The sequence below is a fragment of the Sphaerodactylus townsendi genome, linkage group LG16 (genome assembly GCF_021028975.2).
Source record: "Sphaerodactylus townsendi isolate TG3544 linkage group LG16, MPM_Stown_v2.3, whole genome shotgun sequence".
NCBI classification, from domain to species: Eukaryota; Metazoa; Chordata; class Lepidosauria; order Squamata; family Sphaerodactylidae; genus Sphaerodactylus; species Sphaerodactylus townsendi.
In genome coordinates, this window is record NC_059440.1 from 13359485 (window position 1) to 13381289 (window position 21805).

The 21805-nt window shown below is 45.7% G+C and overlaps 1 protein-coding gene across 1 annotated transcript in view; it reads left to right on the top strand.

The window, feature by feature from the left end:
• Positions 1-3019: 3019 nt before the first annotated feature.
• Positions 3020-21805, top strand: part of CASTOR2 (cytosolic arginine sensor for mTORC1 subunit 2) — a 63393-nt gene continuing 44607 nt past the window's right edge. Inside the window, exon 1 of the mRNA XM_048519102.1 lies at positions 3020-3563. Within this exon, the coding sequence (XP_048375059.1) occupies positions 3451-3563 (113 nt within the window). The 5' untranslated portion in view covers positions 3020-3450. The remainder of the gene's footprint in view (positions 3564-21805) is intronic.

Sequence of the window (21805 nt, forward strand, 5' to 3'; positions counted from 1 at the left end):
GTGGTTCAAAGGTCTTTCCTAATACCTGTTGCCTTTAATTGTAGGTACCAAGAATTGAACTCTGGGACCTTTGGATTACAAAACAAATGAACTACTACTGAGCCACAGTCCCTCTCTTTCTCTCTCTCTCTCCCTCTCCCTCTCCCTCTCTCATGCCACTTGCCCTGACACAGAAGTAGTATCTGTTTTCCTCACAATAAAGAATCATATTGTCTGTTCTTTCCTTCTATAAGACTTTGTACATGTGTTAAATAGAATACAAATAGAAATTAAAGCATGTTTTGCCTCTTATTAGCAGCTGAGCTCTTGCAAAGCCTGCTTGAATCTATTTGCATATTGCCCATGCATATTGCCCATGTAACAACAAAAACAGTTTTGATTTCATCACACCCTTTGGCCTGGATGAGAGCCAAGGGCCAGCCCTCAAGTGTCTTCTCAGGGTCTACTTCAGAACTAAACCAAACAGTTTAATGTCGTTTATGTTGGCCGATACTTACCTTTCACAATGGGAAGAAGCCATTCGCCATAAAATTAGCTGAACTGGTATCACACTCTACTCACTAGCCCACTGTGATGAGTTGTACATTTTGCGAGAGACAAAGCAAAGACTCAAAGACCATGAGTGACAGTTCTCAGATCTCGACAATCTATGGAATTGACGATGCAAAGACTGAATGTTTTCACTTCCTCAGTATTCATAGGGAGATTTCAACAGATCTCACTGCATGAGAGACTCTGCATGCATGGAACTAACATCCCTGATTCCATACTACTGGATTGCCAACTGCATAACAACTTACATAGACATCTAACACGGCCCCTGATTTTTGGCAGAGTTGAATAAACAGAAACATCCCAATTTTGGCGGACTGATTGGAATTCTGAAGTCACTTTTGCATTCAACCTGGCTAAAATAAATGCTCTTCTTTACTGTGGAACAGTTAAATATTTTAGTGTAACAGTTAAATATTCAGGAAAGTCCCTTGGATATGACAAATCCAAACAAAGGGGGAAGTAAACTCTATTAAAAGTACTCAGCAAAACCAGTTCCTACAAATGGTTCAAAATCAACATTAGAGCAACTTCTGTCTCTGATGACCTCGGGTCCTCAAACTCCCAAATCTAAGCTCCCTGGTTATCTTTCCTTGGTGGACTCTTAAGTAAGTCCTTGAATACAATTGATTAAATCTAAACTCCCTTTTTGATTTAATCAATTGTATTCAAGGACTTACTTAAGAGTCCACCAAGGAAAGATAACCAGTCTTATCAAGAACAAATAAATATTCAGCCACACACAAAATGCAATAGCCCAGCACGTACTTCCAAAGACTGAATTCCCAGGTCTAACTGCAACATAGTTTCTACTATGCAACCTAAGTTGGCATCCATGTCGTTTAATTTATTTTTATCTAATATGGTGACCTCTTTGGAAAAAAAGACTTAATTCACAAGTTCCTGTGTTGTCAAATTCCCGACATCTGTACTCCTCTACGCTCATGATGTTTTGTGTGCCAGAACACCTGTGAGGCTGTAACATTTAATACAACTCTCTGCTGATTATTGAGGACTAGAGGGACGTACTGTTAATTATGATAAAAACTTGATTTTTTTCCCCCTAAAATGTCACGTATTCCAGAATTTACTAAGAAAATTGGAGAACAAGTTTTGGAGCAAGTAAATCAGTTTTGCTCTTTGGGGTATTTGTTTCCAATAAAATCCTTCATGGAAGCTCCAACTGGAAAATGTGCAGGGAAAAGGCTTGGATATCCACTGTAATTTGATTCTTTTTTAATAGAGGTGGGTGCTATCTTCCCGAAATACTTATGAGATCCACTTCTAAAGTAGTAATGCAGATGCTATACAAAACTCCAGTATAGATAGAAACCTGCCAGGAATCACTTGATTGCGCTAATATCTTGCAGATAAAGAATTCTCACATACCACGCCGATGAATCAGCCAGTCATAGCATGCCTCTTACACTGCTTTTTTAAAGAGTTAAGAGGGATTTCCAGGTACACAATCTTAGAAGGGGCCCAATTATCCTATACTCTGAGTGACACAGGTTCTAAAGGTTCAAGGTACACCAGAAAGGCCAAATTATCCTAGAACAGCACAGTTGTAAGGTGGAGGTTCTGAAGGGTGTTTGATGCATGAATCCTTAGTCTTCATGCATGTGCATATCCCCTAGGAATAAGATTCATCATCCCCAGTCTCAAAGATCCAGCTTTGAAGGACTCTGGAGATAAAGTTGCCAATCTCCAGATGGTGCCCAGAGATCTCCCACTGTTACCCCTGATCTCCAGGCAACAGAGATCAGTTCACTTGGATACAATGACCACTCTCCAGGTATTGGGGTGCTGTGTGGTTTCCGGACTGTATGGCCATGTTCTAGCAGCATTCTCTCCTGACGTTTCGCCTGCATCTGTGGCTGGCATCTTCAGAGGATCTGAGGTATCTCCACATATTTCCCAACCTAGAGCTGGCAACCACATCTGGAGAGGAAGCTGAATTCTGAGAGGGCAACTTTTGAAACTCATGCTAGCAAAGCTTTTAGCAAGGTGCACCCCTGAAAACAGAGAACAGGAAATAAAGTTTGTCCTTGGAAAACAGACTCAGGAGGAATATATGCCATTTTTGAGTAAACACACATTTTTTTTTTTTGGAGGGGTGGCAGTGAATTTTGGGTCAACGGGCATAGATTTGAGCAACGCCTTAGAAGGCTGGTCCTGTCCGTCAGTTCCTCCCAAATCACAATACGGGCAAGTTCCCCAAAATGTTGGGAAACACCCATCTGAAAACGAGAGAGGAGCTGTTTTTAAAAGAAAAAACATTCTCTGAAAAGAATTAACTTAGTTGTCGTCCAACAAATCCCGGCTGCGTTTTTTATTTTTGAGTTTCCTTGATTGTTGGCCCCCTACCACTTTTGAAGAGGAACGACTAGCGAGGCCCCGCCTTAGGACTACATCTCCCGGCACGCCTTGCTCCCGCGCGCATGCCCAGTGCGGCTTGGGGTTTGAGTGGCAAGTTGTTTGTTCCACCGAAACACCAGCAGCTCTTTCTGCGCTCTGGAGCTCTCAACTCTCCTGCTAGCTTCTGCTCTTTCCCTCCCTCCCTCTCTTCTTTTTTTTTTAAGAATTGCTTTGCATCTTTCTTCCCCCCCCCCCCTCTTTCTTGCCCCCTCCACTTCTCCTATAGTTTGCAACATCTCCCTTCCTCTGTCCCTTTGTTGGTTTCTCTTTTATATATAAATATAAATACCATCTTCCACCCCCACCCCCTTTTCCAAGTCATTCTTTCTCCCCTCTGCCTGCTCGTACTGGAGACGTTAAAGGAACAGAGTGGAAAAATACCCCGTTGACAAAGGGGGCAAGAACAGCACAAGCTCACGACAGATCAGAGAATCCACCCCCAACCCCAATAGATGAACCACAAATGACCAAAAGGAAAAAATGGAACTGCACATTTTAGAGCACCGGCTCAAAGTAGCCAGTGTGGCTAAGGAGAGGATACAGTTGTTTACCTATGGCTTGATCAAACTGGCTTTTCTCTCCTCCAAAACAAGGTAAGCGCAACCTTTCTTTGGAACTAATAATAAATAATAATAATGATGTATTAACAGTAATTACTAATCTTGGGAAGGAGGACACGGAAGAATATTGTGGTCAAGCAATGCGCTTAGGAGTCCTTGGCTAATTCAGATGCCGGATTCAGAGCTGGGAGAGGGGGGAGTTGGGGGGCTGGGTCCAGCAGAGAAGAAAACCCCTTAGTCTTTACTGCGATCATCATCTATTTTCTCCTGTCCCCCCAAAGGCTTTGCTTTTGCAAAGAATCTTGGAGATTTTTTCTCCCCTCTTTCCTCGCACAAACACGCCCCCCTCTTTCCCCTCCCCCTCAGAAATTCTTTTTTTTTAAAGAAAATCCTGATTATGTTTTGAAAGCTGTTTAGTCAAAACAGGTGTTTGGATGGCCAGGGAATGGGGGGGAAAAATCGAAAGTTTCGAAGGAGGGTGAAACTGATTTTTAAAAAGGAGGGTGAAATTGGAAACTCAAAGGAGACAGGCAGGACAACAAAGAAAGGCAGGCGAAGAGGGGAGGGAGAGACAGAGGAGCAGTGTTGGTGTGTAACATATTTTTTGACTTGCAGCAGTTTTTAAAAAAACATGTCATGTTGGTGGGAAAGAAGTGTTGCTCGGAGAAAGGAGAGTAAGAAGGTCCTCCTGGCTTTCTTGCAACATCCTGTCCTGTCGTTAATTCCACTCCCCCCACCCCCCAAATACTGAGATAATGCCTTTTGGCTAAGCAAAATGAAATGAAGGGGTAAAGTTAGATCAGACGCATCAAAATAAATCAGGATCACAGCGGAGGCGTTCCACGCGTGGAGTGTTTGTGGGGTTTTTCCACTGTCCAGGAAAACAATTTGAATTGCAAATGCAGAGTAAACAGGAGAGCCCTTTCCCTTTGCTTCTCCTCTCTTTCCCCCCCTCCTCCCCCCAGTTAACGCAGATAGACTTGGCAAGGGGGGGCCACAGAAAGAATAAAAGTCCAGTGTCATTGGAAAAAAACAAACTTAAATCAATTAAATAATATCCTTTTCGACTCAGATCTGGCTTCAGACCCTCCCCTTTTTGCACAAGCTGGTTGGCCAAGCAGAAAGGCTGGTAATAAGTTCCTGTAATGTGCTTGTTCAAACTGGAATGGCCATTGGAAAGTGTTAGAAAAGGCCTCTTTCTTTCCATCATCATCGTGCCTGCAAATGAAGGGGGTGTGCATTAATTGGATCGCTGTCCCTTAACTTGAGTGAAAACTTGAATGTGTTGAAATTTCACCCTGATCTGTGGTGTTTCTTGCATTCCTGGCGGGGGGTCCTGTTCTCCTTTTGTTTACTGCTTCTCTCCAATAACTCAACAGGGTATTAAAATTGAAAATCCAACACAATTTATTTTTAAATGAGCACTTCCCCCTTGCCGATGGACTGTGACAGCTTCCTCCTCCTCCCCTTGATCATCTGGTTCCCTTTGGTTGGCAGTGGGAAATCGCAAAGGATTTTTAAAAGACTGCCCATAACCTTTCGGGTTTGGCTTGTCCAGAATATGGTGTGTTGGAGCAGAACTCCAGCTACCCATCCTGACAACGTTATGACAAAAGACCGTTCCCCAAAATCAGATGCTTCAATGAAAGGACAAAGTTGGCCCCTCTCTCTCTCTCTCTCTCTCTCTCTCTCTTTCTGTGTGTCTCAGTATTTCCAGTTCTGATGCTAAGGAGTGTGTTTCATCCATAAAATGGGTGTAAGACAAACCAGTTTTGCAGTGTCCTTGTGAGTCTTTGTTATCACCTGCAGTGAGAAATGGATCACATCACCCCTGCATTGAGAGTTCTGCAGTGGCTGTTTCTGGATAGAATTCAAATGCTGACGCTTACCTGTAAGACTCAAAATGTTTTGGGCTGGGGATACTTGAAGGCCCACCTCCTTCCGTAGTGTCCCATTTGCCTATTAAGAGCCAACTCATTAGCCCTGCTTTCCACAACCCCACCTGCAGAGGTGAGGCATTGGAAACAGGGCCTTTTTAGTGTTGACTCCCTTCCTGTGGAGTGCCCTGCCTCCTTGAGGCACCAAGTCAAACTGTTTCTTTCTCGCCAAATGTTTACCTAAGGGTCTGATCTGTTTCAGCAGTCTACTTCCAGCCTGTTTTACAAAAGTCATTTTAGGCTGCTCAGTGTTTGAGGTTGGATCCCAGCTGTGTTTTCCATTCACTCAAGGTACTTTGATCAGTGGAACAGAATATTCCTTCCGCCCCCATTCCCACTCCAGAAGACTGATCTCCCCAAAATGCCGTGCCAGAGGGACAGGAGTCTCATGAGCCTTACAACTGGCAACTCAAGGCATGAAGCAGCAAGAGGGAACTAGTAGAAATTACCCCATTCCTGTTATTCGTACAAATGTAGCCTTAATCCAACCCTTTGTGCTGTTTTTATGGGGTTTTAATGGTTTCATGGTTTGTTTTTATGGTTTTAATGGGTTTTTATGGTTTGCCAATTTTGATGATTTTTGACATTTTTAATTTTTTGTGTGTTTTTGCTTTTGTATACTGCCTCAAGCAGGTCTCTGGAGAGGCAACCTAACAACTTTCTAAATAAATAAAATGGCCTAGTTCTCACAGGTGCGAAATTACTTTGTCGATATACTTTTCAACTCTGGCCCTCACTGCTCCCAGTAAAGTGAGACCCGTTCTAAAAAAGTCACTTTTAAATGTTTGGCAAATTCAAGTGGTTACTGGACTGTGCTATTCAAGCTACAGGAGGGGAGGTTGTTTGAAAGCTTCCTTTATGAAGAAATGCAACTCCTGGCTCATGAGAAATGTTTATCCCTTCCACATCATGGGGGTTTGGTGGCATGGCACCCCCTGGAATCTGGAAATCCGCATAAAATCCCCCCCCCTTCGTACCAGATAAGAAGTCTGAATTTAATTTATTTTATTTTAAATGTATTTTATTTTATTTTAAATTTAAATTTAATTTTATTTTAACTTTTAAAACTTTTTAAAAAATTATATTTATGGTATTAACAGATAAAATATGTTGATATTATACAATATTGTACATATATTTTATGCATTTCTGAGTTTCTTAACTTTTTCTGTGTTGCCTGTGACTTCTGCAAATTCCCCGAAAAATCCAATTTAATTTCTTATGCCAACCCACAACATATCAAAACCGCAGTGGGGAAAGTTGTGATGTGGAAGGGATAGCTGTACTGTATTAGGATAGCCCTTCTACCTGATATGCTAGTTTTCTATGTGAGGGAATATTTCCCCCCATGAAACATGTATACATGCACAGTATGAAATAATAGCGCTTTTCTACTACTGTTCTGTTGAAAGTGTGACCTTTTCTGAATGTGCTATTCCCGTCAGGTCTGGCCCAATATTGCTTTGGGGTTTTGTGATGTTTCCCACACATCTTCAGGCATCTCTAGCAGTAGATTGAAATTTTCTGTGGCTTTTCCTAGGGTTTTCCAGCTGCATTTTTAGAGTGATGTTTTCCTGGGCTGATCTAGCTTTGCTGTATTGATTATGCAGAATGTCTTCATTCATGTTTTTACTGGTCACCCATTTTCAAAAAGCACACCCAAGTCCACCCTCCCTGCTCCAAACCCATCCCCCCCCCCCCACACACACACACACACGATTTAGAGTTAATGAAGTGATAGACTTCTGGATCATACCATTTCTGGGCAAGTAGGGGTCATCTTTTTTTTAATCCTCTGAATGTATTGAACTGCACATCAGAGAGAAAGGGTTAGAGCTACACTATCATTGATGGGCTGGCTTTCTACATGCAGGGAAATTTTTAATATGAAAGGATTTGAAAATGCAAAAATAAATTGCCATCAAAATCTTATCTGTCTCATTGCATGTTTATCCTACTTCTACACACACAAAATACCTTTGGCTTCCAAAACAATTTGTAACATCAAAAAACTAAAACAAATAACAGTTAAAATCCCTGGAGATTTGGGAGTGGAGCCTGAGGAGGGCTCCCAATTTGCCCCCTAATATCTCAAAAAGTTCTGCAACCCTTTTCTCCTATGGAAAATGGCCTGGGCAAAGGGCTCTTCAAACACAAGTCAAGGCCTGGGCACTCATTTTTTGCAGAGTGAGCAGAAGCTCTGCTGAAGATGATCCTTCAGGTGCCTCAAACAAACAGGCTTGAGTAGGTGGCTTTAGTAGATACATAAGGGATGAATTCAACCACTTATCATGAGAAGCAGGGAAGAAATTATTTGCCTGTGTCCTGCAAATAATGGCCAATCAGCATTGTTCAGGGAAGACTTGTATGATAGATTACCCCCCCCCCCACAAGGCACTTTACATTCAGGAAGATGTATAGACACTCAGTAATCTATTTCTGTCAGTCAGAGAGATATTAAGTTGGCACTAGAGGCATGTAGAGTTCAAACAAAGATTTAGATGCTTATTTAGTTACAAGGACATTGATGTAAATCAAGGAGGGTTTTAAGCCAAGAATCACATTAATAAGTATATACAAGAAGCCAGTTCAGAGAAGATACTTGTTTACAAGATGTTTCAATATCTTTAAATTGCTATCACAAGAGTAGCACTGGGTACTATCTCCAGGGTCTTCAAGTTTGTTACAGTCATTTAGAAAAAACTATCCTACTCCTCAGGAGGTGTTTCTTTACTATTTGGAAATTTCTAATTCCAGTGCTGACAAGACTTAATGCCTCACTTCAATTAAGTGTAACTGACAGAGGTTTTAAACCACCAACTCCTGGACTATCTCCCTTTTCTGAGACGTCTGTTTTGCATGGTGTTTACCAGAGAAGGACTTGTGGTTGTCCCCCAGAAAACCTAATCCTTTCTCTGTTTACACTTCCACCACTTCAGGAGTTTCTCTGCCCCATATCTGGGTGAGTTCTCCTCAGAGAAGCTAAACCAAGTGACCAATGTGATTAATTAGGTTTCTGTGTAATGGTTTCCTATGGGACCTTGGCACAGATTCGTTTACAGAAATCTGCCCTTATTGGCCCTAACTCCGAGTTGTCTAGCTCTCACAGAACTGGCCCTCAGCCTTCAGAGCATGGATCTATATCAGAATAGCCCGCTCATTAACCCCTTAGGCTCACAACATTCTAAAGCCAGAATGAGCTTAAGTAGCAGTATATGTTACAACTTGGCTCAAGGCTCGTTTAGTGTCAATGATGGAGGACAGTGACTTGAAGAGCCCTTTTCCTGTGTGAAATCTACCGTTGGCCAGGCCGGAGAGGTGGCGGAAAAGGAGCCCTTTGCCTCATTTCTTTAGGAGAACAGTCTGATAAAGGCAAGGCTATTTCCCAAGTCTCTATGCAGGAGAAGAGGAGCCAATTTGAAGCAGCTCACAAATACTTTAAAATCATTAAGTGTCAAAGTAACATAAATAAACAACATGAATAAACAAACAATAAAATTCATTAAAAGCAACACAACACTAAGAAACACCCATAAATCCCAGCCAGGGCATGAAAACAACACGACACCCAAGCAGTGTTCATAATAGCAGAAAGCAAGAGTCAGCAACCTATATTATCCTTCGAAACTATTCCTCGGGCTCGTGAAGCAGACCGCTCATGGGGAGGAGTGGGGAATCAAACCCAGTTCTCCAGATTAGAGTCCACTGCTCTTCACCACTACATCTTGCTGGCTCAGCTGGCAGCAGTGACATCTTTTCTTCCTCCCTGCCACAGAAGGCAAGAGGCATTGGCTGCTGCATGTCACTAGCCAGTCATCTGGCCAAGGAAGCAGTAAAGGCTCCTAGGGCAGAAGCTGATACCAACTGGAAGGAGAGGGTGGGCCCCCTAAACTGCAGTGGCCCATTTGCCCCCACAAGAGACCGGGAAGCGACCGACCTTTCTGTGTCAACGTAGTGCTCAGGAAGGGGCACTCTGGATGGCCTCTTACTAGACGTTCCCCAAAATGTGGAACTGGCCCTACTTGTTAGCAGACCTGAGACATGACCTTTCGACCTCTGATATGATTGGACAAGGATTGTTTTGCCAGGTTTGGCCAGAGATCCATCATTCTTGGTGGGGCCGCCACATTTTCCAGGTGGGACTTCCAAGAAACGAATGGAAAACTGGCAAGCTCCCCCAAATCCAAACAAACTATTGTGACCCCTCTTGCCAAGCCAGCGTTAGGGAGGGCTTGTGGCTCAGTGAGAGAGGATCTGCTTGGCAGACTGAAGATCCCAGGCTGAAGATCCCAGGTTCAAAAGACCAGGCAGTAGGTAATGTGAAAGACTTTGACCTGAAACCCAGGGGGGCAGCTGCCAGTCAGGATAGACAATGCCTACCTTGATAGACCAGTGATCTGACTCAGCAGGCGTCTATCGTCAGCCACCCCCGCAAGATGCTGATGCTCCTGGTTTTCATTACAGGTGTGTCATTTACATGCATTTTCCTGCTGCAACCCCCGTTTTCAAAATGGTAATAGTGTATTCTTCAGTACCTAATGTAGATTCCCCCAGAAGAGAAAGAAGGTGTGTCAGTGGGAGCAGAGGAAGCATACAGTACAGATTTATCCATTTGCAGCATCCCATGAGCTCTGTCTCCAAGCTCTAGGTCAGGGGTCTTCAAACTATGGCTTTCCAGATGTTCAGGAACTACAATTCCCATCAGCCCTGCCACTCTGCCATCCTGGCAGAGGCTGATGGGAATTGTAGTCCATTAACATCTGGAGGGCCATAGTTTGAAGACCTCTGCTCTAGGTAGTGAAATTCCTCTACTAAAAGAAAAAAAATTAAACAACAGATGGAAGTGAGGAGAGCATGTCCCTTTGGCCCGGACCCCTCCCCATCTTCCTCCGACGCTTGCCAGACCATAGGGATGGAATGTAGGGGCACAATCATGGCCGCACACAATGTCATATCTGGCACAGAACCAGAAGTGACATCATCCCGTTATGCCAACACTCTGGGATTCACCCCAACCCTAGAGTGAATCCTAATGAATTGTGTCAATCTGATGACATAACTTCCTGTTCTGGGCAAGAAGCGATGTGCAGTGCCGATGAAGTTGTCTCCACTCTCCCCGAATTCTCTCACTGGGTTGCTGAAAATGGCTGGCAACCATTGTTTGGAGTCGTAGGACTAGACTGTACCTGGACTAGACTGCTTCAGGCTGTAGGGACACTTGCATCACTGAATGCTTCTCTGCATACATGGCACTTCCTGCATGTAGAAAGCCAGTGTATCAGGGAAAAGGCTAGGGCAGAACTATTTTCCCTGACTAGCTAATTTTCTACATGTAGAGTTGTGAATACAGAGGAACATTCAGAGGTGTGAGTCTCACCTGGAGTACAAAATTCTGCAGGGTAGACACAGACTTATCTTTTCTGCAACTATAGTCTGTCTCAGAAAAAGATGTTAGTAGGGTTGTATATTCCTCCACCACAGAACTCAGCATGCCGGACCTTCTTTGTTGTAGAATGTTCTGCCTGGATCCTAGTGTCTGCCTGGATCCTGCTCACCTTCATCTGTTTGAAAGTGTCAAATAATGCTTTTGTATCAAGAGTTACAGGCTCAATAATGCACAGAACAATGGTTTTGACAAAGGCAGCGCGTAAAAATTAATAATTATCATATTTGTTCGGGAGTCGGGACTATATTCTAATGCAAACGCATCGTTTTCTCGACCACTGCATCTCAACTGACCAAATTAACATCTTTTTCTGAGGCAGAGTATAGTAAGCAATACTTACAGTCCCACAATGCAGTTCGGCTTCTCCTTAACAACCTTGGTTCAGCCATGCAACAAAGTGAAATGGCAGAACTCAGAGGTGTTAGAATAGACCCGTCCGCTTCAGACTGAAAGGAGTGAATTCCATCTTTGAATGTTTCTTCCCTGTAGTTAAAAAAAACTCTTGTTCACACGGAAATCTTGCACAACAGAAACTTTTCTACCCCCTTTCCTGGCTTGCTGGAGTGGTTTTATTTTGCAGGGCAGGGGCATGAGCGTAGGGGAGTGCCCCTAAAATGCGATCTTTCATCTAGTTCAAGCCTCAGCATTTGACTATCTCGTCCTCCTGTTGGAACTGTGCCCAGCTGGAAGATGAAGCTGAGGGAAATCCATGACGGGATCTCCAGTGGTTTTGTCTGCAGTGTAAATATCGTAGCAGGGGAGGGGCAGACAGTGGGAGTTCAGTCCTTTATCCGGTGCCATTTGTCTGCTATTGAAAGCAAGCATGGTATAGGGTCAGCCTAGTGCAGTGATGGTCCCCCCAAACTTTCCGGGGCTGCTGCTCCCTTGGCTCCCAGATTTACATCCCTAGTGCCCCCCCCCCAGTGGTGGGATCCAAAAATTTTAGTAACAGGTTCCCATGGTGGTGGGATTCAAACTGTGGCGTAGCGCCAATGGGGCTGGGCGGGGCACGACGGGGGCATGGCCGGGGCATTCCTGGGCAGTGCTGTGGCAAGGACGCAGCCACTGTGCCGGTCCTTGGGGCGGGAAACAAATGCACGCAGGCGCAGGCTGCCACACACGCCGGTGCACCTCCTGCTAGACTGCTTCAAGTTCTGCGCACTACTGCTGACAGGAGGGGCGTGACTAAGGCAAAAATCACGTGGCAAAATCACCAATTAGTAACCCCCTCTCGGCACACACAAATAATTAGTAACCTACTCTCGGGAACCTGTGAGAACCTGCTGGATCCCACCTCTGCCCCCCCCCCTCCCCACACACACATGAACACACACCTCTTCCTTGGTATTAAGTCTACTACAAAATTCAAAACAACTTTTAACATGGTAAACACACACATGTCTTTCACAAATAAAACATTACCTAGTAAAAGTAAACCAATTTATTGAGCTGTTCGGGCAATATGAAAGGGTCTGTTTGCATCTCGTGCATTATGTCTTCACGGTCGTATTTGGATGGATGTGCTTGGTGCAGGGATACCAGCTCTCTCAGCCCCACCTACCTCACAGGGTGTTTGTCGTGAGGGGGGAAGGGCAAGGAGATTGTAAGCCCCTTTGAGTCTCCTACAGGAGAGAAAGGGGGGATATAAATCCAAACTCTTCTTCTTCTTCTTCTTCTTCTTCTTCTTTTCAGCATCAGTTTGGGAGGAACTGAGAAGTCTTTTTTTATTAACAGACAAGCCTTTATTGGCATTCCAAGTTACAATAAAACAATTGTCCATATAAAACAGATGGATACATCAGACATTCAGCCTCTTATCAATAGTGTAGCATAAGCATAAGCATAAGCATAAGCATTTTATTGTCATTGTGCACGCACAACGAAATTTACAGCAGCATTCCTCGATGCACACAATTTCAGACTCATACATCATCCTCACTTCCCCTTCCTCCACCCATCCCTACACAGCCCCAAATACATCAATATGAAGCAGCGGAGTTTAGCATAGCCACAGCTCTAGAGTAGAAGCCAAGTCTCTAAGCCTCTTTGTCCTAGTTCTAGAGAGCCCTGTATCGAGTCTGCCAGATGGTAACAGCTCTTGAAAAGAGAGTGTGCTGGATGAGACGGGTCCCTCTCAGAATATTTTGGGCTTTATTTAGGCTTCGGGAATTATAGATTTCTTCCAAGGAGGGAAGAGGGCAGCCGATAATCCTTTGTGCAGTAGTGATCACCCTTTGGAGCGCCTTCCTATTCGCCACTGTGCAACTGGAGAACCATACACAGATGCAGTGATGAGTTAAGACACTCTCTATAGCACAGCGGTAAAAGGACACCAGAAGTTTTCCATCTAGTTGTTGCTTCCTTAAAAGTCTCAGAAAGTACAGTCTTTGCTGGGCTTTCTTAACCACCGCGGCAGTCTGTACGCCCCAGGTCAAGTCCTCTTTAATCATAACGCCCAGAAATTTAAAACTAGCCACCCGCTCCACTTGATCTCCATTTGTAGACCAAACAAGCTCATCAAAAGTGCCATTCCAAGCCAAAGACTTATCAACAAAGCCTAAATGTCATCATAATATACAATATTAAAAATTTAGTGTAAAACACAGAGTTTGTTGGGGTGACAAACTGAGACGTCTTAGATTCAGTAATTTTCAGCCTGTTTCTCCTCTTGGAAAGAAGCTGGTGGCTGCACCGAAGCCCTGCTTTACTTAATACGAAGTTGGGAAGGCAATAAAGAACATCTTGACTTTGTCTCCAGCGCAGGGTAGCGGTCAGGAAGGTCTTTTTGAGAAAACCACTTAAACGGGGCACAGAAATTGAGTAATAAAGATGTCTTTGCTGGCTCTGTCTTGGCTCTGCCCCCCCCCCCTTCCCCACATAGCGAGGAGAGTGCTTCTGCTTTTCTTGTCAAAAAATCTTGCTTTGCAAAGCAGTAGCAATGGGGGCAGGGGGCTTTGCCTTGGCTTTTCCCCACAGGGCTACACAGCAAGGAGAGTGTTGTTGCAAAAACACATCTTGCCTTGCAAAGCATCAGCAATGGGGCTCTTTGCCTTGGCTCCCCCGTCCCCGGGCAACACAGCAAAGGGAGTGATTTTCCTTTAAAACTCCCCAGTCACCAGCATGCAAGGAAAAGTCTTTTTCCACGCCAGCTGGCCCAGGAGTCCCTATGCCATCCCTCTGCTGCCCCAAAATTCTCCTTGGCCCCGTAGAAGAAGAAGAAGAGTTTGGATTTATATCCCCCCTTTCTCTCCTGCAGGAGACTCAAAGGGGCTTACACTCTCCTTTCCCTCCCCCCCTCACAACAAACACCCTGTGAGGTAGGTGGGGCTGAGAGAGCTCCGAGAAGCTGTGACTAGCCCAAGGTCACCCAGCTGGCGTGTTTGGGAGTGCCCAGGCTAATTTGAATTCCCCAGATAAGCCTCCACAGCTCAGGCGGCAGAGCGGAGAATCAAACCCGGTTCCTCCAGATTAGATACACGAGCTCTTAACCTCCTACGCCACTGCTGCTCCTCACCACCTTACCTCACCTCCCCCTTGATGTTTCCACTGCCTACTTTGGGAACCTCTAGTTTAGTGTCCGGACAATCCAGGTGCCAGTCCTGTCTCTGCCGTGGAAGCTCGCCAGGTGATCTTGGGCCAGTCAGCCTGGCCTGGGTGGTTATTATGAGGACATTTTGTAATTCTGTAAGCTGCTTTGGGTCACCACTGGGAAGAAAAGCAGGGTATAAATGGCGAAATAAATAAAATTGTACTGCTCTTCCTCCTGCCCACCCAGGCTCGTGGAGAGAAACCTACAGGGACAACTTGTATGTTTGCCTGTTTGGGGGAAGGGGGTTAAATTGGCAGAATGATGTAGGGGGGAATTGACTGTGACAACCTTACTTCCAGGCTATGGCACCAGTCTAGATTTCCCCTCCCTTCTGCTTACACACTGCAGGAAATCTGGTTGCATTTAGAGTTGCCAACTTCCTGGTGGGACCTGAAGTTTCCCTAAAATTACAGATGATCTAAAGACTGCAGGTTACAGGTCCCCTGGAGAATATGGCAGCTTTGGAGGGTGGACGGTATGATGTCACTTCCTTGCCAACTCCCATACTCCGCCCTCCCCGGGCTCCGCCTCCGAATCTCAAGGAATTTCCCGATCTCGAGTTGGCAACCTTAAAGTTATGCCTAGTTCGGGCCTCCAGCTAGAGATCAATAAATTGATTCCCTCCCAAGGTTTTGCTGGTCGAGAATTCTCATCTGCATTTGTGAATGTTACCAAGGTGGGGCAGGGTGGTGGTCAGTCTCTGGAGTCAGGAAAAGGAAAGTGATCTTCATATTGGCACTTGGCAAGCATGGAAATTGACTCCTGGATTCAGAATGGGCCGAACCCTGCTATTGGCTCAGGAGCTGCCCTGGCAGTCTTTATGGGATTCTACTGCAGAAAGATCTGTCTTACTCCACCCGCCCACCCCTGAAGCTCAGCTCAGTTGTGTGTAGCTAATGAGGGGGATATAGTTATTAAGAGAGAAGTCAATTTAGCAACAACAACAAAATGCTCTTGCTTTATAAAAGGCTGGCTCGGTGGTTGGCACAAGCGGCTGGCTTCCCTTGCGTTTTCTGCTTGCTCTACAAAGCCTGTCTGTGCTGCCCTTGCAAACCGGAGCTTTAATGACCCTTTCAGAATAATTTTTGCTCTGTCACAAACCTTTTGTGGCCCTCGCTGAACTTCCGCCCGAGGGAGCCAACAAATTTGGCCAGCATCTAAACATGTAAACGCGTGAAGTTGGCTTGTACTCTTGCCGGGCGACTCGTCTCCGAAGGCCAGTCTTGTCGGCTTCGTCTGGCAGTGGTTCTCTGGGGTTTCAGGTGGCCGTCGTTCCCATCGCCCACTGGTGGCAGAAAGTGTCATTAAGTCACAGATGACTCATGGCAACACTGTAGGCTTTTTGAGGCCACAGGTGGCCAGAGAAGAAGAGGAGAACTTTGGATTTATGCCCTGCATTTCTCAGCCACCTTGGAACACTGGACTTGCCTCAGTTCCACAGGGCCCATAAGATGTTCTGCCAGGCCTATAGTTGAAAACAGCAAGAGGTCATGGCTCCATTATTACGGGCCTCCTTTCCCCTCCTTTTTGTATCTCCCTTCCATTGTTCTATGGCAGTGATGGTGAGCCTTTTCGAGACCGTGTGCCCAAACTGCAACCCAAAACCCACTTATCGCAAAGTGCCAACACAGCAATTTAACCTGAATACTGAGGTTTTAGTTTAGAAACAACGGTTGGCTCCAAGGCACACATTACTCCGGAGTAAGCTTGGTGGTAGTCAGTGGCTTTGCTTTGAAGCAATCGTGCAACGCTTCAAATGGGTGAATCATGACCCTAGGAGGGTTTAGAAGCAAGCCCCATTGCCAGCAACCGAGCTTACTCCCAGGTAAAAGATTGTGCTTTAGTTCTTCCCATAAACATCAGTGGGGTTTAACGGCACTTAACAGAGTTACCTACATGTCGTACCCAGCGGCCCAGGCCAGCCTAGATGTGTGGGCGGGGGGGGGGGGGGGCGATGAACTCTGCACGCATGCCCACAGAGAGGGCTCTGAGTTCCACCTCTGGCACCCATGCCATAGGTTCACCACCACTGTTCTATGGGTTTCAGGATAGGGTTGGGACATCCAGAAGTTCCACCATGATCTCATTACATGCCGTGTATGCAGGATTTAGCACATATTGTATTTATTGTGCATATTATCGAAGAAGAAGAGTTTAGCGCCTTTCTCTCCTCTAGGGAGTCTCAAAGCGGCTTACAAACTCCCTTCCCTTCCTCTCCCCGCAACAGGTACCTTGTGAGGTAGGTGGGGCTGAGAGAGTTCTGAGAGAACTGTGACTCGCCCAAGGTCACCCAGCCGGCTTTCTGTGGAAGAGTGTTGAAACAAACCTAGTGCACCCAATTAGAACTCACGCGGAGGAGTGTGGAATCAAATCTGGTTCTCCAAATGAGAGTTCACCGCTCTTCACCACTACACCGTGCTGGTAGAGGGGGTGTACTATTGCCTACATCCGCAGAGCAACCCTGGACTTCACAGGCCGTCTGCTATCCAAGGGCTAAGCAGCGCTGACCCTACTTAGCAGCTGAGATTTGACAAGATGGGGCTAGCGTGGATTATCCATTTCAGCACATCACCCACTATCTGATCATTTTAATTGGCGGTCTAGGGGATTGACCCTGTGACCGTCTTGCAAGGATGCTGCGCCACAAAACTGTGGGCCATCCTTACAGCTCCCTTCTTTTGATGGGAACTGACAACGGACAGCATATTTATCTAGACGAAGGCTTCCCCTGCCCTGCCTACCGGGTAACTCGGCACGAGTGGCATCTTTGGACCAGAAAGGAAACTCGAGAATGAAGGAAAAGTGTAACCTTTTGAAAAGAGACTGCACAAAACAGCAACCCAAAAGAGGGGGTGGCAAACCTCAGGAAAGGTGACAAGGTTTAGGGCAGTGGTGGCGAACCTATGGCACGGGTGCCAGAGGTGGCACTCAGAGCCCTCTCTGTGGGCATGCGTGCACAGAGTTCGTCACGTAATAATAGTGTAATTATTTCAGGGAGATTATTAGCATTAAACCGAAGACCTAGTTTTGGGGAAGCAGTGTAGGTAACTCTGTTAAGCGCTGTTAAACCCTACTGTTTTTCATGGGAAGAACGAAAGCGTGATCCTTTACCTGGGAGTAAGCTCGGTTGCTGGCAATGGGGCTTGCTTCTGAGTAAACCCTCCTAGGGTCGTGATTCACCCGTTGGAAGAGTTGCATGGTTGCTTCAAAGCAAAGTCACCGACTACCACCAAGCTTACTCCCGAGTAACGCGCACCTTGGAGCCAACCGTTTTTTTCTAAACTAAAACCTCAGTATTCGGGTTAAATTGCCGTGCTGGCGCTCTGCGATAAATAAGTGGGTTTTGGGTTGCACTTTGGGCACTTGGTGTCGAAAACGTTCTCCATCACTGGTTTAGGGCTTTTGCATTTACAGGGGGGAAATAAAGCCAAGAGTGGAGGTATGAGAATGGGTTGTCAAACGATGCATGGGGTGGAAGAAATAGATAGCAAGGTCTTCTTTTCTGTATATTGTCGAAGGCTTTCATGGCTGGAATTAACTGGCTGCTATGGGTTTCTGCAGATTAGAGTTCAGAAGTTGTTTACCATTGCCTGCCTCTGCGTGGGCTGAGAGTTTTGAGAAAATAGTGACTGACCGAGGTCACCCAGCAGGGTTCATGGGCAGGAGCGGGGAATCAAACCCGGTTCTCCAGATTAGAGTCCCCCGCTCCGAGAAACATGAAAACGATCAAAGCCAGCAAGGAAAATGCTTCAGGGCAGGAGAAAAATAAGCGGGTAGCTCGAAAATGTAAGGACTGACGACTCAGCGGAGTCACACTGCCAGACACAAAACAACTGCTTGGGGTCCTGTTGTCCAGCAGGGGGCAGCTTAGCAAGCTCAAAATATTTTCATATTTTGCCAAGCAAGAGCTCTCCGCAATTTTCTCAGCCTCGTGTACATTCCCAACGCTTGTCTGTGGCAGCTGAAATCCAGGAAAGCCTGACGGTTACTTATCTCACTAAGCTGCACGCGTGGCCTTTTTGAGACGCGCTGGAGTAGGAGAGCCTTAACAATTACAACCCCAACCCTCTTGACTATGTTAGTTGGCTCGTTCCTTCTTTCAGCCTATTGCAGCCTCGCATGCTTCAGTTTATGGTTAAAGAATCCCGAAGAACCTGCAAACAAGCCAAAACGAGTTTTCTTCCACTGCGTTAGTATAGGTTTGGTGCCAATGGGAAGGAGGCAGAGGGGGGTTCAAGAAGGCTTGGGGACTCCAAGTTGAGAAATCCTAGTGATTTGGGGGTGGTTTCTGAAGGAGGAGGAGTTTGAATTTTTACCCCACCTTTCTCTCCTGTAAGGAGACTCAAGGTGGCTTACAAGCTCCTTTCCCTTCCTCTCCCCACAACAGACACCTTGTGAGGCAGTTGGGGCTGAGAGAGTTCAGAGAGAACTGTGACTAGCCCAAGGTCACCCAGCAGGAATGGAGGAGTGCGGAAACACCCTTGGTTCACCAGACAAGCCTCTGCCACTCAGATGGAGGAGTGGAGAATCAAACCCGGTTCTCCAGATTAGAATACATTTGCTCTTAATCACTACACCACGCTGGCTCTGGAAAGGGGAGAGACCTCAGCAGGTACAATGCCATACAGACTATCCCCCAAAGCAGCCATTTCCTTCTGGGGGACTGAGATCTGTAGTCTGGACATCAGCTGGAATTCTGGGAAATCACTAGGCCACACCTTGAGGTTGGCAACCCTAGGAAACCATGGCATGGAACCCTAGGAAGAAGGGGTGGGGCTGTTGTAGTAAAAGAGGGGGATTTAAGGGCTCTGTTCTCCTGCTTCTCCTTGAGCTCACAGGCAACCTGATAGAGAATCCCAATTGTGCAGGTGTGGCAGGAGATTAGGTTTCCAACTCCCAGGTGGCGCCTGGAGATCTTGTGATATTACACCTGATCTCCAGGTGACAGCGCTCAGTTCCCTGGGAGAAAATAGATGCTTTGGATGATGGACACGATACTGAAGTCCCAAACCTCAACCTCCCCAGGCTCCGTCCACAGAATCGGCAGGTATCTTCCAACCTGGAGCTGGCAGCCTTAGCAGGGAGCTGCAGTCAAGGGAATTCTGCACGTTCCCAGAAGTACTTTTCTTTCCATCTCTTTGCTGGTGTTCCTAAACTCTGCGCAGGTGAGAACTTGCTACGAAATGAGTCAGGAGTGTGAAGGTAGGTTGTGACATCTGTTGCTTGCACAGAGGGGACCCCCTTTTCCTTTACTGAACAGCTGACGCATCTGAAGTAGCAGCAACACCATCTTGTTGGTGATTTTTATCCATCCTTCTCTCTTGGCAGAAAGCCAAAAGGGCTCAGTCCTGGCTGGGTGCCATCCATACCTGTCAGCAGCAGGCCCTCTTTCTAATATAGGTAACCATGTTGACATGTTTTACATTTCCCATTTAACTATATTTGGCTGACTTACAAATGCCATAATATTCCAGTGGCTCCATCGTGTCTGCCTTGCATGCATCTCTAAGTAACATTAGCTATCCAGGGTTGTCATACAGATAAATTTTGAATTATGGCATTTTTTTAAAAAAAGTTTTTTATATTATTCCCCCCCTCCTCAAATAAATTATGTGCTCACAAAGATTTAAAACAATAGAGGGAAGTTATTTTGCCCCATCTATCTCCCCCCATAAATACTTCGGGACACATTTTTTTCCATTTCTGAGCGTCAAGGGTATTGATAGACATTCTTCCACTGGCAGGTGTGGGGGGATTTGAAGACCCAGTGGTCAGGTATCCGCTTTGTATGCAGAAGGTCTGACATCCCCACTTTTGGGGGGCACTCTAGGATTTCCCCAAAACTCTATGGTATAAGCTGTAGATATCAGGGAGATTCCTAGAGTATGGCACATCACTTCCAGGTTCCTAATATAATGTGATGCTGCCACACACCCCGAAATAAGTTCCTCTGCAGCTCCACTGAGCACCAGTGGAGGATCCTACTGCTCCTAGTGGAGATGTGGGTTTGATTCCCCACTCTGCCACCAAAGATTACTTGGTGAGCTTGGGCCAACCAGCCACTCTCTGTCTCTTAGCCTGCCCTACCAAACAGGGTGGTTGTTGTGAGGATAACACAGAGGAGGGGTGAATCTTATTGTAAGTCACTTTGAGTTCCTATTGATTACAGAAAAAAAGATGTATCATAAGACATTTAGGGGGTAAACTGTACAGGTTTACAACACGTCCTGTTTGAAGCATGCAAGTATTTAAATAAATCAGGCCACTGAATCAAACAAACCAAATAACAGTTAATGGGGGGGGGCGGGGAGCAATATTCCAATTGCTCAACCTGGAGTTTTATGGTCCCTATTCTCTATGTCTTTTCCCCTTGTAAACCTGTCCCTTCCCTGTCTAGATTGTGCGCCTTGGCACCCCATCCCAGCTTGCGCACTGTAACATATGGTTTAGTTTTATCTTTCATTGTTTGTGTCCTGCATAGCTGTGAGAGCATGTCTGTCAGCCGCTGTTTACCTCCTGTCGACCAAAGTTCTTCAGAGGCGGCTGGGAATGCATGAAGTTGTCTTTTATGGAGCCTAACCACCGGGCTAGGAAAGTCTTCTCTGATTGGCTCTTAACCAACGCAACTTCAGTTTATTGAACTGGAAAAGTTCTGAGGCTGAGGCCCCTCTTGCTTCTAGCATCTCTGTTTTGAGACCCTTTGTTCCTCTTCCCCTCCTCTGGACACTCTTTATGCCATTAGATACTTGCATTGGTGGTTTTGTGGGCAAACAGTAACTGCCACAGTAACTGTCATTGGTTAAACTGCTCTGATGTCACAGTGATGCAAAGACAACCTTGGGTTGGCCAACTATGTGCTAAGAAGGAGATTTGGGTTGTCTTAAATCTGGATTTTTTTTAGGTAACTGAACAATTGTTCTTAAATTCATGTTATTGTTGTATGCCATGGACTATTAATTCATAGCCATTTTACATCATTTTAAACCTTTTTACACCATTTTCACACTGTTTTCACACCGCTGTTTTTGCCCCATGTGGAATCTGCCAGAGCTGGAAGAGACCCCAAGGGCCATCAAGTTCAACCCCCTGCAATGCAGGAACACACAATCAAAGCACTCCTGGCAGATGGCCATCCAGTCTCTCTTTAAAAACCTCCAAAGAAGGAGACTTCACCACACTCCGAGGTAGTGCGTTCCACTGTTGAACAGCCCTTACTGTCAGGAAGCTTTTCCTGATGTTTCTTTTCCTTCACCTTGAACCCATTACTCCTGATCCTAGTCTTTGGAGCAGCAGAAAACAAGCT